Raw genomic sequence first — 17243 nt, 5'->3', positions numbered from 1 at the left:
TTGGTTAACACGAGTTTAAAAATAAAATGGGATGATAGAGTAAAAATGGTTTTTCCAGGGTGGCAGCTTTAACTTTAAAGAAATCTTCTCTAGTTTTTCATTCACAAAACAGCTGTGACAAGTTCTGGATGCGATGACATCATCCTGTAATCCTCTTTCTTTTGGCTGATGACACAATACAAGACTTCGAGCTCCCACAGTCTTGTATCTTTTGTTCTTTTCCTTGTTTGTTCTCTTTGATTTTTTTTTTTAATGTTCTCATCCTCGTTCTCTTCAGGGCTGCTGTGTTGCATTGTGGGTACTGTAGTCAGTCACCAAGTTAGTACAACTGTTGCTCTGTCGTCAGTAAAGCCGTTGGTCACCGTGGTAACCAACGCTCAAGTTAGTGGAAGAGAAAAAAAAGAAAAAAGAAAAGAAAAAGTAAAAATGACATCACGCTTACATCAGCAGTGATGTCACAGTGTTCGACGTGAAGTTTGTTTTCTGCTTCTGTCTCAGTCTGAGTTTAAAAACAACAAAAACAGGGCGGACAGGTCCTTTAATGTCTTTACAGACTGTTAGAGAGACTAAATATGAACATGTAAAACAAATATGGTCGCTGGGAGGTCACCTGCAGAGGAGGAGGAGGAGGAGGAGAAGGAGGAGAGTTTTTGTTCTATAAATGCTGTTTTATCTTTCTCAGATTTGACTGGTGTGATGTGGAAAACTAATCTTTCCTGTCTACCTCTCTGTCTCCTCCTCCTCCTCTTCATCACCATCACCCTCATCCTCCTCCCCCTGGAGCTGCCCTCAGAGAAGGAGAAGGGGGGAGCTGAGGAGAAGAAGGAAGGAGGGGCAGCTGATGAAGAGGTGCGTCGGGTGTTTCGTCCCAGCGTCTCCCTGAGCAGCAGGGTGGGAGGGCCAAGCGATGTCACAGGAATGGCAGAAGCTGATTGGCTGACCGGTGAGATGGGGGCATGGTTGCCAAGCGATGCCGCCACGTCGACGACCACGCCCTGCTCCTTCAGGCTGCTGTGGGCAGGGTCAGGAGCCTGCTCCAACCAATCAGGAGGCTTAGCCCTTCCAGCCGTCCCAGATTGGACCTCTGGATACACACACACACAAACAAACACAAACACGCACAACACAGAGACTATAGTTAACTTTTGAACATAGTAAAGTGTGTGTGTGTGTGTGTGTATGTATGTGTGTGTATGTGTATATGTTATAGTAGTTACTGTTGTTAACAGACAGACAGAGACAACTAAGGCACATGCAGGCAGCAGAACAGACGAGCAGTGAGTGAAACAAACATGGAGACAGAAGACTCAGACATTTGGACTATAAATAAATCTACTATACATTTATTAAAGTCACTGTGTGATTTTTCTGTGATTTAAATTATTCTTTACAAATACAAATTACTGGGTTTGTTTGCAGAAAAAGGAACAATATGTTGGTCTGTCTACCACGGTGTCTTTTTTTCTGATAAAATCAACAGTATTTTATTTCAAATATCATTAATTGAATTAATTTGGGATCCTATATTATCCTTATGATAAAGGGTTAAAAAAAACTTTTTTTTAAAGGGTTAAAAACAACATATCAAACATAATTTTTCCTTTTAAATTACATAATGAAATCCAGAAGTTTGTGTTATTATTCTTGTAAATTTCGTTGTTTTGTTTTGTTTCTATTTCTTTCTTGTTTTTTATTTTCATCTTTTTTCTTTTGATAAGACAATGACAGGAAGTTTTATATTGTTTCAGTCTGATTTTGCACTAAAAGATTCCATAGATGGCAAAGGAGAATCAAAATAGATAGCTGGTTAGCAGCGGGAAGTACTAATAAGAAAGAGTCAGACAGTGAATCAACAAGTGATCTCTCCACTGTCAAACAGAACAGAAAAAAATCGTCTTCCCCTGCTTTCAGTTAAATTGTTCGATGATCGTTATCATTAAAATAAAAAAGTGCTCTGAGAATTATTTAGCCTCCGTATTGTCGGATGTGCCCTGCCAAGATTTTTGAAATTTTCAAGTGGGAAATGACTCGGAAAAGGTTGGGAACCACTGAAATATAAAATACCTCATGTATGACAAACGCTTACAGCAGAAGTCTGTTCTACTTCAGCTTCTGTTTGTTCTCAAAAAATCATAACTAGGATTCATGAAAACAGAATCAATCAAGCATGATCCCATTAAATCTAAATCTGTCTTTGTGACAGGTACAGTCGCATCAGGGTCCTGATGAAAGTTAGAAAACTGTTTTAGGGGCTAGTAAGAAAAATATAACAAGTGAGAATAAGGTAACAAGTCATTTTGGCTTCAAAGGGCAATGACAAGGATAAACTGTGTTTTTAGGTTGTGTTCAGTGCTGCAGAAACAGTAAGAGACTAACTGAACAACATTGTTTGTGTCTTTACGTTTCTGTTGACCTGAAGTAGAGGAGATATTGTCTTAATTAGGGGGTGAACTGTTCCTTAAATGAGCTTTTAGAGAATATAATTCATCGTTTTGACACTTTTGCTCCTCCACAGTTCAGGTTCTGTTTCGGCCGATGTTTAAGGAGTTTTACACTTAAAATGAAATTTAATAAATACATAGTTCCAGTTCAGAGTTCCAGTTAACAGAAACAAAAATATAACCTGCTGACATATAAAATGTCTGTGAGTCAGACACATCAGATCAGACTCATCAGGATCAGGTACAGTGTTGAGGCAACGAGCAGCAGCATGCAGGCTGGACCATCTACAAATAGCAGGACAAGAGGAAGACTCACAGGGTTCGAGATGATGAAGGTTTCTTGACTCTTGGCCACTTCCTCCTCTCAAACACCCTGATGCAACAAACACACACACCGTGTTACACACGCACGCACACACACTCTCTCTCTCTCTCTCTTTGCTCCACCAACAGCAGCCCTCAGCTCCATCAGGAAGTCATGCAGCGTTCAGAGCAGGAAAACATAATGTGTGTGAACATATGTGTTTGTACCTGTAGTCATCGAAGCTGCCGTGTTCCCGCCCTCCTGCTGAAGAGAGAGTCTGATTGGTTAGCAAGCAGTGGCCACTTGTAATTTTTTTTGTGTATCCAGTGTTCAGTGACTCCTAGAAAATACAACTTGGTCCCGTAATAATTGGCCAGCTGTATGAGTTGACAACACCTGAACGCACCATTAACATGTGAACAGTGTAGAAAAGATTTTAGGACTCGGAGTTTGTGTTTTAATGATTCAGGAACAGGACAGGACCAGCTGACATGTAATGGATTCAGGTGTTATTAACAGACACACATAAAATACCCAAAATAAAACAGTCAGTGTTCTTCAACCTTTTTGATCAGTCATAACCCTGGTCTCTTTTGAAAGTTAACTCTAAATTTTACAACCAAAAAGTCAGAATGGGCAGAAGAGAAACTAAAATGAAAGGTTAAATGTGGATGTCTGAGGAAGTGGAAACTGCACTGGGACACAGTAATACCGTTTGTCCACATTGCAGGATGGCAAAGGGCTCAAATATACTTGTGATGACTTGTGTGATATCTAGAAGTGGAAATGTGTAACTGCAAATTAATCATAGTTTTATCATCTCAGTTTTTGAATTGTAGGAAACCAGAGGGACACATTGATGTTGATAAGCTAGGTGTATGGACTGTCAATGTGTGTGTGTGTGTGTGTGTGTGTGTGTGTGTGTGTGTGTGGTGTGTGTGTGTCATACCCAGCTCCACTGAGCGTGTGCGAGGGTTACACTGCTTGTGTCCCCTGCAGCCTCTGAGCTCCATCAGCTGAACGTGGAGCTGATTGAGAACCGTCCGATCTAAAGAGCTGACAGCATTTATCAACTGGAGAGAGAGGTGGTGTGGGGAGTTGGGGGGATGGAGAGAGAGAGAGAGCGAGAGAGCGAGAATGAGAGAATAAAACATAAAGTTTCCCAAAGGTGAAATTACCTTTCTCTTCTGTGGACTCAAACTATTTTATTGTATGTATTTAGTGTGTGTGTGTGTGTGTGTGTGTGTGTGTGTGTGTGTGTGTGTGTGTACCTGGTATGGGTCTGTGTTGAGGTCAAAGTACTCCAGGAAGCCAGTGGCAAACTCACAGAACAGGAAGTTGTGGGTCTCGTTGATGGTCCTCAGACACCAGTACGTGTTGTTGTTGGCGCTGGTGCATGCACAAAACGAACCCACTGTAACACACACAAACACACACACACACACACACACACACACACACACACACACACACACACACATAGACTTCATCATTATAGGGCATAAAAAGCATATTAATATTATTAGTACTAACGCTTGCCTCGTAGTCTAGATCAGTGTGTGTATGTGTGTGTGTGTGTGTGTGTGTGTGTGTATGTGTGTGTGTGTGTGTGTGTCTTACGTGTCCAGTAGGGTGCAGTGTGCCAGTGCTGGTTGTCGTGTGTGAAGCAGGTCAGTCCAGGCATCGAACACGTGTCATTGTTCCGGATCCTCTTGATCATCTTCCTCATCTTCTTCCTCCTCTTCTGCTCCTTCAGAAGCCAAGCCTTCTTATCCCGAGCCCCTCCCTTCCTCACACACACACACACACACACACACACACACACACACACAAACACACAGGACATTATAAGTATGGGGAACATTCTTCTGTTTTGTCAAACTCCACATTGTAAAATCACTTTCACTGTGTTAACATCGAAAGTATCTTGTCTTTGTCTTTTCACACAAATTTTATAAGTAACTTATAATAACTAATTTCCCTCTTGCTCTCCTGTGTTTTTTGGGGTTCCTCAAGGTTCTGTTTTAGGTCCCCTTCAGTTTTCTTTGTAGAGTTTATATTTGACAATATTATCATTGGCTGGAAAATAACTGAATTTCGCCAAGGGGCAGAGTAAAGTATCTATCTATTCAGTAACACAGAGGGCTGTGAAATCAGCTGTTTCTTCATGTTTGTTGAAACTCCAGTTTGTTTACAGCAATACAGGAGTCTTCAGTCTTACAGTCTCACCTGAAGGGGTGCAGACCACCTCCTCGGAACCTCAGCTTATTCTTCAGTTTGGACTTGTACCTGAAAAACATTCAAACATCCCCAAGGATGAATATTCTTCTGCTTTTAGGTCTCACACTGTGGTGTGTGAATGTCTGTTCCACTTACAGGTATTTATTGCAGTCACACTCCAGGGGGCGGGCCTTCTTCAGGTGACCTCTGACCTCTCTCAGGTTCTTTATCTTTGTCTGCAGAGTCTCAATCTGAGGGAGAGAGAGGAAAGGTTCAGTCACCAGTAAAACAGAGACCAGGTCCGTCAGTCAGTCGTTCTTTGTGTTACCTCGTGGTCTATGTGCAGCTTGTGGTCCTTCCAGGCCTGCAGAGACTGATACACTCCTGTGTCACACTTCACCGAGGCGTTAGACAGAATCGAACATCTGCAGGAAAACAACAGCAAACACTTAACAACAGTTGTAATTAGATAGGAGGAATGCCAAATGTACAAATGAGTGACGGCAGCAGCAGCAGCTTTGACTGACTTTGTTACTTTAGTTTTCCTGTTATTTGAATTCATAAATGTAGTTTTCATCCACAGTAAATTACAATAATACAACTGCAAGTAAGCACATATAAACATATTGATACAGCTCCTGGTAACTAACTTCATGGCTGTAGTTACCTTTAAAGATGCTGAAGTTGTGTCCTTTATATGTTTTTCTCTGTCTGTATATTTAATTTTATAGCCATCAGTAGATAGATAACAGGTAAAGAAGGGATAGAGAGAGAGATGGGGAACAATAAGGAAACAATGTTCTAAAGACAGTTTTATTTAACTGAGTTGAGATAAAATTCCCTTGAAATTTTTTTTTATTTAAATAGAATATGATCGAACAGTTAACTATGAATCTGAATAACAGGAGGTGATTAGCACATACACACACACACACACACACACAAGCATAACCCACCTGTGTGTGACTTTGATGGAGTTGGGTGGGGCCACGACACTGGGAGCTCCTCCCATCCCGCTGAACTCGTCCTCGGACTCGTCAGGCATGCCCACCAGGCTGTGGTTACCGGGGTAACTGTTCATCATGGATGTGGAGCGGCTGTAACGGTTTCTGGAGTAACTCTTCAGGGCTTTGAACTCTGTGAGACGCATGCACAAGCACACGCACGAGCGCACACACACACACACACACACACACACACACACACAAACACAAACACAAACACACACACACACAGACAGACAGACAGACAGTAGCTCAGCAACAACACACCATCATCACTGATTGACACAACAAACACTTATCTGTGTGTCACTGCTTCTGTTTCCTGTGAATGAGAAACATAAGTTTCCTCACTGAGACTGAACCTCTCATATTTCCATCAGCACCAAGTTGATGTAGTTCTGACCTGTGACACTAGAGGGCAGCATCACACAGTAAACCAGTGGAGCAGACTGACTCCCCTGCTTTGAAACATGGGTTTTTTGATTTTTTTTCCACTTAAACTCTCTTATTCTTTATTTTTCTTACTTTCTTTCTTGTTCTTTATTTTCTTTTTTCTTTTTTTCCCCAAAAACTTTTTTCACTTGCCTTTCACAGCTTCCGTAGAAAATCACTCCACCAATCAGAGAAAAACACTGGTTCAAAATAACAGGATCGAATTAAGAACCAACTTTGTCCAAGAAATTACGTCTTTTGTCCCTGCTGCCCCCTGCTGAACTGAACCAGTAACACTCACTCTTCTTGGAGAAGAACGGCTTCTTGTTGAACGGCCTCATCATGGTGGGCCGCAGGTTCAGAGGTCGGAGGTCGCGTAGGTCGCAGTCACAGCCATCTGAGTTGCGATGGTACAGCTGGGACTTGATGCTGATAGGATGCTGGTGACCGGCCACGCCCCTCTGGAAGTTCTTTGCCCCTTCCCCTTCGTTCTTACATTTGAAGAGTCGTAGTTTACCTGTGGCGTCCTCCACACACTGCCACTTCTACACACACACACACACACGCACGCACACACATACACACACAGATTGATTTCATGTCAATCAGCAGGCTAATTCATAGGTAAATCTGAGTGTAATGATGCCAAATTATGAGTATATTTTTCCTGATTTTCATTATAAAAAGTCAAATAACCTCCAAATGGGAAAGAGGCAAGTTGAAAGAAAACCCCAGAATAAAGTCAAATAAGATGAACAAACGTCTTTTTCATCCTCTTTAAATCAAACCAGAGAACTCAGCAGTCATGACTGGTATAATAAATAGCTGACATTTTTGGGATTAATGGTTTTCTCTCCACAGTGCACTGTACAAAATCCTCCTCCCAGTTCCCAGTAATAAAAACCTGCTGCAGTCCAGGATTTTAAACACAGATGTTTGTGTGTCTGTGTGTTGGTGTCATGTGTTCTGATACAAGGATACCTCATTAACGTCACCACACAACTGTCATAGCTAAATGCCAAAGTCTGACCTGTTATGTAACTGTAAATAAAAATCACATTTTCAGCTGCAGCTGTGACTTTCAGTTACACAGTCACACAGCTGACTCACACTTCAGCTGTGTTGTTAAAACATCTCCAGAATAAGTCTGAAGGAATCAGAGTGGCTCTGTTCTTTGTCCCTCAGTCAAAGAGCAGAGCCTTGTTCAGCAGGTGGAGCCTCGAGTGCAAATCGCCGTGACAACGTCTGAACATTTCCAACAACAATCAGGAAGTGAACCACATCATTAGAAAAAACAAGCAAAAAAACAAACAAAAAACAACAAGACTGGTATTCAGAGCACATACTTCTGCCAAGGCCAATCAATCTAACATAGGTCTGTCTGATCCAGATCCAGATTATTATCTGGATCTGGATCATCATCTGGATCGGCACCAAATTGTTAAAACTCATAGAGCTCAACACCATCAATATGTCTGACTATTTAAATCAAGATACAAACATCACTTCCTGAGAAACTGACGAAAGTGTTACAACATCTGTAGAGAGGAGCATCCACCCAACAGCCAATCAGCTCTCAGTACAGCACTGATGGTTTGGTTTAATTGTGGGAGGCTACATGTGTTGTTCTTGTGTTGTGTTGTCACTGTGCAGTTGTTCATTAGCAGGAGCTGAATGAATTTCTACTGTTGCACTTAGTCACTCGCTGTTATTTAACAGTGACAAATGCGCAAATTGTTAATTACACACACACACACACACACACAGTTTTCTACAGGCTGTTTATCAGAGCGATCCAGCAGCCGACAGACTCTGTTGCTAAGAGACTAATCAACTGGCTAAAGGGATTTTTCAACAAGTGTAATTAACCTCAAACAAGCATGAACTCACACACATACACACATAAACACACACACACACACACACACACACACACACACACACACACAACTCTCTATATGTCTGGGAGAGAGTTTCTGTTATGTGGCTCCATCTTGATTCTCTCCCCGTCTTTTCTCTGTGATTCGCCGGCGTTCGGTCCATTGTGTTCTGTTCTCTATGTGTCATTACTGCTGTTATTGTATCTGTCTGGTTTGTGGAGATGTCATCTGGTTTTCATCTCTCTGACAGAAGTCTCCAATGTTCTACTCTGTTTCCTTTAAGTCTCTGTTTGTTTACCACAGCAGCAGCCGTCGCACTTTTCCTACGTTTAGTCCAAAAAAAGCTTTTTATTCTGCAAAAACAAAAGTCTGTGTAGGAAAATCTCAGCTACAATGTGCCTTTTTTTAACGTTGGAAAACTGTGTGAAAGTAAAGTTGTTGTTGTCGTTGTTGTTGTCACTTATCTTTATTGATTTTGAACATTGTACATTAAGATGGTCCACAATCTCCGGGAGTACAGGAATCCTTTTGTGAATTGTGTCGGAAATTGTGTCAATTATTTCTTTCGAAAAATCCTATATATATTTGCACCTCCACATGCAGTGTAATACTGTACCTTTCTCTGTTCTACATTTTATACAACTGTCTGAGATATTTTTTCTTTTCTGGAATCACGTACGACCGCATAAGCCAATCATATTGGATCAATTTAGATCTACTATTAATAGATGACTTTTGTGCTTGAAGACGAGCCTTTTCCCATTTTTATTCTGTAAAATCTGTCTGAAGAACCTCTATCTGTACCACTCCTTTATAATTTGAGGATTCTGTAGACACTTAGTAATTTCCAATAAATTATTGAGATCGTTCCTTTAGCACAGGGGTCTGATGTTGCCAGTCCCTCAATAATACTGAAAGCTGGACATTGATCTGACCTAGAGTCCTAGAGCGAATTAAACTTCTTATCTGGAAATATTTGAACAAATGAGCTCGTGGGATCCTACATTTTTCTCTAAGATTTTCAAAGGACATAATGTTGTTATCTCTATAAAGGTCTGAGGTCTTATGCAAACCCTTCTGGGCCCAGAGTCTGAATCCAGGGTCGGCTTTTCCTGGTGTAAACATTGTGTTACCCCACATGGGAGAAAATTGTGAATTGCTGTTGTCCCTAAAGTAAAGTGTGAGTAGGAGCATCAGGAGTAAAGTAAAGTAGTACACCTGGGAGTGACTGTACCTGTCCAGTCTGCTGACAGGGCGTCTGGTACTCGGCTCTCTGACACAGGTCTTTTACTCGTTGGTGTTTGGGCAGGAAGTTCTCCTCCTGTGACACTTCCTTTCCCTCGACGCGCTGGTGGAGCAGCTTCCTGGTAACGGACCAAACACAGGCGGGTTGGACATTTCTGTTTCTGGTGTGGTTTTTTTTTTGGGTGTTGTGTGCTGCACTCATTGTAAGGCCTTCTGTTTATTTCTCAACAAGACTGATTACAACTTATTTTTATAATAAACAACATGTTTTGTTTTGTCCCTATCAATAATATACCAGTGATAACACTGTGCTCAGTGAGTTAATAGCTGAGATCTGTGAGCATGGCAACGTCACAAAGAAGAAGACGTGCAGTCACATGATCCGGTTGGAAACAAACTTATTCAGAATATAAAACAAAGGTAAAACGTAAAATTATGACCTGAACTCTCAGTCAGTCTGATGAGACTGTCTCCTTCAGCTCCCTGTGCAGTGAGGGTTTATTACCAACAGTTCAGGTGTTCCCACGTTCAGTTTGACCTCCAGATAAAATGGTGTAATCTGGATAAACTCACCTAACCTCACAATAATCTATTTATTTATTTATTCATGTATGTTAATGTGACAGAACAGTGTCCACCAATAGCACAGAAAAAAACCCAACCATATTTAGTATTTACAGACGCTGGCTGGTTCCAGTAAACCTTGTTTTGTTACTTTCCCTGTGACCACCCCACAGACTAAAAACCTGCTCAGAATGAATGTGTAGTCTGGATTTGGGACACATCATTAGTCTTTTCTATTAGTTCTGCAAACATTTGAAAAAAAAAACATTGAAATCATGCAACCATGAAAAAAACAAACAAACAGAAATAACACATTACAGAGAGCTGGAGGTTTAGAATTGTTCTGGAACCACTGGGTTATAGTTTGATTTATGTGCTCACTGATTGGCTGAGAGGGTTTATTTTCACCTGCATGGCAGTGAAGCACTGACCTTATTAATGGTCAGTTAGTTAGTAATATTTACTATAAGTGATACTATGTGAGAGTTATGTGTTATATGACTGTAGTATGTGTTGCAGTACAGCAGCTGTATCAGTGATGATCAAGTGATGATGGAGTATTTACCCTCTCTCCACCAGAAACGAGTCTCTCCACACCTTCGGCTTCTTATTTACTTGAAACCTGTAGAAGAAGAAGAAAACAGCAGAAAGTTCAGTGATTATTCCTTATTTTATTTTATTTTTTTTTTAGCAACAACCAACACTGTCGCCACCTCCACCTCTGTCCGTCCTCTCTTTATTTTTACCTTTTTCTGTTTAGAATCAACTCCAGGAACACAACAGGAAACAGAGCTGTTTAGTTTTAGAGCTAAATGAGCTAAATGACGAACAGGCTTCTCTTCCTGCCACATGTACAAAGGTCACTTCAGTTCAAATAAAAAATTACACACATTTATATTGTATTCATAACGCAATGCCTCTCTTAATGACTGTCTCCATCTGGTTTCTATTCTGAGGTGTTTGTGACTTTAACTATGAGGGATAATATTTAGATTTTCCTGCCGCAGCTAAAACAGCAGCAGCGGGAGGAACAGTGGACCGCTGGACGTTTCCACTCATCGATCTGCAGAATAAACTTTAAAACTGTCATGGAAAAACAAACATTGTTGAATTTAGTCAGTGCAACCAAGATTGACACACAATGAAAATAAAATAAATGTAATTAAAATGTATGTATTTTTTCACCCACACAACTAAATGAGGTTTGAATGATTCTGAAGAGAGACTGTCACTTCCTCTTTCTTCAGCTGGACTTTGAGCTGCAACTAACGATTATTTTAATTATCGATTAATCTGCCAATTATCCTCTGACTTAATTGATTAAATATTTGGATTATGGTGACGCCAAAACCAAAACACATTCAGGTTTTTTATCACGTCAGACGTGAAAAAGCTGCAAACTCTCACATGTCACAAGCTGGGACCATCAATCAATCTGATTAGTATTCTGTAGATCAACTAACTGATTAATTAACCAATCACTGCAGCTGAATATAAGATGATAATAAAGTGATAAATGTGTCGCAGTTGTCTTAATAAGGTGGAACAATATGTGCGTTTTACCTCTGAGTCTTTAATCTGCCACCTTTTGATTCAGAAATGTAACATGTAGCAATAATACAATGTAAAACACGACATTACAACTAAAAGACCTGCATTCAAAATATTACTTAAGTCCATAACTATTAACAGAAAAATGTACTTAAAATATAGAAAGTAAAGTGCTTATTATGCAGCTTTAACACTGTTGCTACTGATGCATTAAATTAAAGTTGGGTCCAGGGACCCCCAGGGGTTCCTGACAGGGTGTCTTTGGTTCCCCAGGAAAAAGGGGAATAATTTATTTTCGCTATAATTCCATCCATAATTAGCACAATGACAGAATGTATGACTATTGTGGTCATGGGTTTAAACTGTTTCTGTAATAAAACATCTAAAAGCAAAAATCTTATCACTGGGTCTGTGGTCCGATTAGTAAAAAAGTTTGAGAACCACTACAGCTGCTTTAGGTTTAACAAGTACTAACTACTCGTACTCTTCAGTAGTTTACTCAGTAATAAAGCTTCACATGACACATGACTGTGATCAGGTACAGGAGTTTGTGTGTAAAGTTTTAGAGCTCCTGCTCATACTCCTCAGTCCAGATCTGATCCACATGTTTTTCTGAACAGAATCAGTCCTCTGTCCTTCCTGGTTCTTATTCTGAATTAATGTCGGCTCAGTCTAATCAGTCCTTCAGCTTCTGTCTCTGTTCCCCATGAAGATGAATTCCTCTGTACTTCAGGAGAACAGATGCTGTACAGTCCCTCGCTGCACTTGAGAGAACGAGGAGTCGATTCACACTTGTTCAAACAGCCGGGAAGCAGGGATCCTCCTGACAGAGACTTCACAACTCTGCAGAGCTCAGCATCTAAAAGTTTGTTTGGGGTTTAAAGAGAGAGACACGGCTCCATAGAGTTTGTGTTTGAGTTTAAACTCGGCGTGATAAAAGCCTGAAAAGACGCCTAGATCAAACATGTTCTAAAGGACCAAGTTGGCACAGCATGAGACCTTTGTTCACACAGACTCGACGGCATCACAGAGTCTGTTCGACTGTAGAAGGAAACTTGTTTCATCTTTAACCTAAAGATCTTCATCTTTGAGCCTTTGTGCTCCTGAAAACATCAGAATCTTACTTTTTTAATCAATATTAGGTTATTTAGTCTCTTTTTTTTCATTAAGTCTGTAGGATCATGTCTTCACTATGTGTAATAATTATATACTAATTGCTTCTTTAAAGCTCTGCATCAGTTATCTGCACAGAAACTAAGACAGTCCAGTTACTGAACTGAATTCTTCTTCCTCTTCACTTAAATCTCGCCTTCATAAAACCATGAACGCTTTGTCTGGAAGTCTGGCTCCATTTAATTAAGTTTGACAACACAAACAAACAAAGTGAAAAAAAAAAAATGTTACTAACAAGGTCAAGAATTAACTAAACTTCGTCAGTATCTGTGAACATCGTCTAGTTTTATTTGAGGAAAATAAAATCAGATTTCTGTTTGTTTCACAGTTAATCAACCATAACCGCAAGTCTTTGTCAGTTTGTCAATATGGTGACTTTATGTTGAAATTAAAAAACATTTTCGCCTCTTTTTTTTTCATCATTGATATTATATTAAGATACAAGTCTGTCTCGCTCATGAGGAAGGGTGGGATGGAGCGGGGGATCAGGAGGATCAGGGCAGCGTCAGGCGTAAAGCTGCTGTTGTACTGGACCATTGTGGGGAAGAGGTGAAGTTTTTGATTTACCAGTCGATCTTCTAGTTAGGATGCCTCCTGAGTGCCTTCCTTTGGAGGTCTTCCAGGCACGTCCAACTGTTTATACAATATATCTCATCTGGCCTGGGAACACTGGGATGTTTGGGCTACCTTGCTTGGCCTGCTGCCACCGCAACCCGACGCCCGGATTAAGCGATTGAAAATGGATGGATGGATGGACGAATGGATGGATTATACAGAGATTTAATCACAGGTTTTGCGATTCAAGTTTCATCTAGTCACCGTCTCGTCATTCGTCTCACTTCAAAAAATACAGTTCGTCGAATATAATGTTCCATAAAGGATGATGTTGGTGTAATCAACCAAACCAACCATGTGTTAGCCCACCTATCAACTCTTTCTGAGTTCCCGCCTCAGTCTGTGGCTCTGAGCTTTGAGTTCATTGGTTCCTGCTGAAGACATAAATCTTTAAAAACACTTCACAGATATAGAAAAAAAGACTTTTCCTTTGACCGTGTCCTGGTGCGAAAATCCTTTTCGCAGAAGTTCTGGGTTTGGCGGCCCGTTGAATCGTTACCTTGTTTGCTCTGACTTCCTGACCTTTACCTTCGTTGACACTTTGATCATAATAAATATTAATAGAAAATATGTATCCCTTCAGGCGAAGCAGATGGCTCTTTGTGTTTGTGAGCTGCGGCGCGCCCAGGTGTTTAAATGAGGTCGTTACAGCTGAGCGACGGCCTGCTGCTCCAGCCCTCTGCAGCAGGATGATTTACATACGGGTGGTGTTTCCTGTTTGCTTCACTGAGTCTCTTTTCTCCTCTGACCTTTGTCTTCAACAAGCTGTTTATCACATCACTCTGTGGACTCTGTCATGAGCGAGACGCCCCCTTCTTTTACTGGAGCAATGCCGCAAAAAGTAACCGCGAACCCTTCACAAGTAAATTCAACAAGCCAAGTAGCACAAAGTAAAGAACCTATTTTACAAGTTAAAGCGCAACTTTCTTCTTTTGTGTTTTTTTCAGGCAAGTTTCTCATAGCCTTCATAGAACATTCAAAGAACCACATGTTTCTCCACTCAGGAAAGTTACAGGACCTATATTACAATTTTAAAAAATCAGTATGAGGAACTTTATTATTACCTGTTGAGCATTTTAACGTTCCGAAACTATAAATACCTTGCAGACCTGTTAGCTTTTCTGAATCATTTCACTAAATGAGTTCAAGTATCTCTGGAGACTTTGGAGACTATGGAGACCATTTTTGCAAGTTTCTCATTTTTCATAACCTTGTGAGGCAGCTGGATTTCTCCTTCTCAGGAAACCAGTAACACCTACAGTGGACGAATGGATTGACTTCATTTATGAAATCTTAAGGATGGATAGAATTACTTTTTATATTAGGTTGCAATAGGAAAACTTTATGAAAATATGGGAAAGATGGATACATCACACCTGTACATCCATCATTTGCCTTCAGGAAAACCAGTGAAAGAACTGAGCTGATGGTTTGTTTTATTTTCTAAATGTTCGACTTTTCAGTTGTATGGAAAACTTAAAGGCTAAATAGGCTTCTAATGTTCTTATCTGTGTGTGCGTATGAATTTGTGTTAATGTCGGCGTGTGTGTGTGTGTGTGTGTGTGTGTGTGTGTGTGTGTGTGTACCTGTTGGCAGGTTTGTCAGTGTCCAGTAGAGCCAGTATTGACTTCCCGTCCATATCTGGAGGAGTGTCGAGGCCGGCGATGTCCAGAATGGTCGGAGCCAGATCGATGTTCAGGACCATGTGAGGGTTACTGACACACACACACACAAAATAAACAGGACTTTTTATCTACAGCTCCGCTGGCCTCATGATTAATTATTGTCCAGCCAGTTTTTCTCTTTGTCTCTAAACTCTGTGAGAAACAAAAAGAAACTCACACCACACCACAAACACACCCGTGATAATTATAGTTTAAACATTTGAAAGTGATTTAATGAATTAAAGCCGGATGAGCCAATCGAGCTGCAGCACATGGAGAGTGTCAGGTTATGACACCAGGTGCCTGGCAGCAGGTTTACACCGAAGTTTATTGTGAAAACTGGGTGTTAAATATTTCATATTTTGATATTGTGTGCAGTGTAGCAACACAGCTCTGCGATCTCATGATCACCTCGTGCAACAGCTCTGGCTGTGGTAATCTACTTTACCGGGAATAAACACGCACACAGTCACACAGTCACACAGTCACACACACACACACACACACACACACACACACAGTCACAGTCCCAGAAGTAACTGTTGGTTAGGTGTTTCTGCTCTGTGATTTGTTGCAGCTGCTTCTCTGATCCACAGACGTGTTTTTATTGTCACTGATCTGGTTTCCTAAAGCTGCAGTCCACAACTCTGACATATTTTCACCCCACAAATTTATTATGGGCAACGTGATCAACTGCTTCCACATCCATCAGTCACAGAGTAACATGGGGATTCATGTGTTGTGGTGTTTGTCCAGCGCTCCCTCTCTTTTAGCTTTGTGTTTGGTCTCCACCATCTGGCTCTTCACTATGTTCACCAGCTGCTCTCTGACAGTGTCTGTCTATCTGCTGTTTGCTGAAGTGACCTGTTGCTGCTGATGAGTCTGTGTTTAATGAATTTAATGTTGGTGTGTGAGCTCACATGCTGCCCTGCTCCACGTTAGGTCCTCTGATGTAGAACGGGACCCTGATGTCGAACTCGTACGGCATGGATTTACCTGCAGGCACACACACACACACGCACACACGCACACACACACACACACACACACACACGCACAGTGAATGTTTGTCACCATCATAAGGTCCCAGATCTGTCAGACAGGAAGTGATGTGACCAATCACAGGAGTGTGGTGTTTGTTCACATTTAATAATAATATTGATAATAATAATAATTATTATTATACAATGAGCTTAACCAAAGATGAAATCTACACATAAAAAGACAAATATGAAACAGAAACATAACATGAAGGGTTTTAAAATAAACATTTAAAATAAACATCTGATGTTAGGTTTGGAAAAACATTTCAGTTTAAACAGGGAAAAAAACTGATGTGGGAACAAACTGTGGCAGACGTCAGCAGAATATTATACAATTATAAATTTATAAACTGGATCAAAGAAGTTTTTTGAAATGTTAAAACTCTTATGATAATAACTATTAATGCTGAAGACAAAATTAAACATAAGAAGTATCAGAGTCTCTGTTCACCGGGTTGTAAAGATTAATATTAAGCTGTAAACATTAATTAATAATTACTAACAATAAAATCTGTTCACATTTTATTGTGACTGGTGAAAATATATTTTTTTAATAACATATTTTGTAATTACTTTTGAGGTATTAAATATTTTGTGTTTATCTGACAGCAGACAGTCATAAGGTTTGGATGTTGTGATCACACGGTCGCGGTCATATTCAAAAACATATTAAAGTTAATTAAGTTAAGTTAAACTATTTTCAAAAACAAGACTTTTCTTTACCTGGCTATACTGTAAATGTGGCCTTTACCTTAATGTGTTTCTGTGTTAAAATAAAGAATGAATTTTACTTAGTTTTTCGTGTTATTTCTAACATGTCTCCAACAATAGAACAGGACAAAACAGAACAACCTCAGCCTGATTCTTTAATACATTATAAACCATTTAGTGAAAACTGCTCTACGCTGTTCTTCTGATTCGTCTGCTTTTTCCTTTAGTTTCTTACCTTTGACGAGGCCGAACTGTCCGATGTGGTAGCCGTGATCAGACGTGTAGATGATGTAGGTGTTTTCCAGCTCGCCCGTCTCCACCAGCATGTTGTACAGCTGAGACACAGACGGATGGAGTCATAACAGACACTTTGACTTTTTATAAAAGAGAGCAAAT

At 40.4% G+C, this 17243-nt stretch overlaps 1 protein-coding gene across 7 annotated transcripts in view; it reads right to left on the bottom strand.

Annotated features, from left to right (window-relative positions):
• Positions 1-17243, bottom strand: part of sulf2b (sulfatase 2b) — a 70374-nt gene continuing 53131 nt past the window's right edge. For 4 of the 7 annotated variants that reach the window (XM_023431166.2, XM_087169828.1, XM_087169827.1 and 1 more), the window contains 16 exons: positions 17083-17182; positions 16014-16089; positions 15016-15144; positions 10656-10712; positions 9516-9645; positions 6703-6946; positions 5922-6102; positions 5294-5390; positions 5122-5216; positions 4975-5034; positions 4366-4535; positions 4017-4159; positions 3695-3818; positions 2973-3009; positions 2758-2814; positions 1-1084 (listed from right to left, as the gene is read on the bottom strand). In XM_023431166.2, the coding sequence (XP_023286934.1) occupies positions 1054-1084; positions 2758-2814; positions 2973-3009; positions 3695-3818; positions 4017-4159; positions 4366-4535; positions 4975-5034; positions 5122-5216; positions 5294-5390; positions 5922-6102; positions 6703-6946; positions 9516-9645; positions 10656-10712; positions 15016-15144; positions 16014-16089; positions 17083-17182 (1731 nt within the window). In that variant the 3' untranslated portion in view covers positions 1-1053. The remainder of the gene's footprint in view (positions 1085-2757; positions 2815-2972; positions 3010-3694; positions 3819-4016; positions 4160-4365; positions 4536-4974; positions 5035-5121; positions 5217-5293; positions 5391-5921; positions 6103-6702; positions 6947-9515; positions 9646-10655; positions 10713-15015; positions 15145-16013; positions 16090-17082; positions 17183-17243) is intronic. The other 3 variants (XM_023431169.2, XM_023431171.2, XM_023431170.2) reach the window with 3 other exon arrangements.

This window comes from Seriola lalandi, unplaced genomic scaffold (assembly GCF_002814215.2).
Source record: "Seriola lalandi dorsalis isolate HSWRI2012SDOR001 ecotype SW California unplaced genomic scaffold, Sedor1 jcf7180002054917, whole genome shotgun sequence".
NCBI classification, from domain to species: domain Eukaryota; kingdom Metazoa; phylum Chordata; class Actinopteri; order Carangiformes; family Carangidae; genus Seriola; species Seriola lalandi.
The sequence above is the reverse complement of the archived record's forward strand: the minus strand, read 5'-3'. Positions and strand labels throughout refer to the sequence as shown.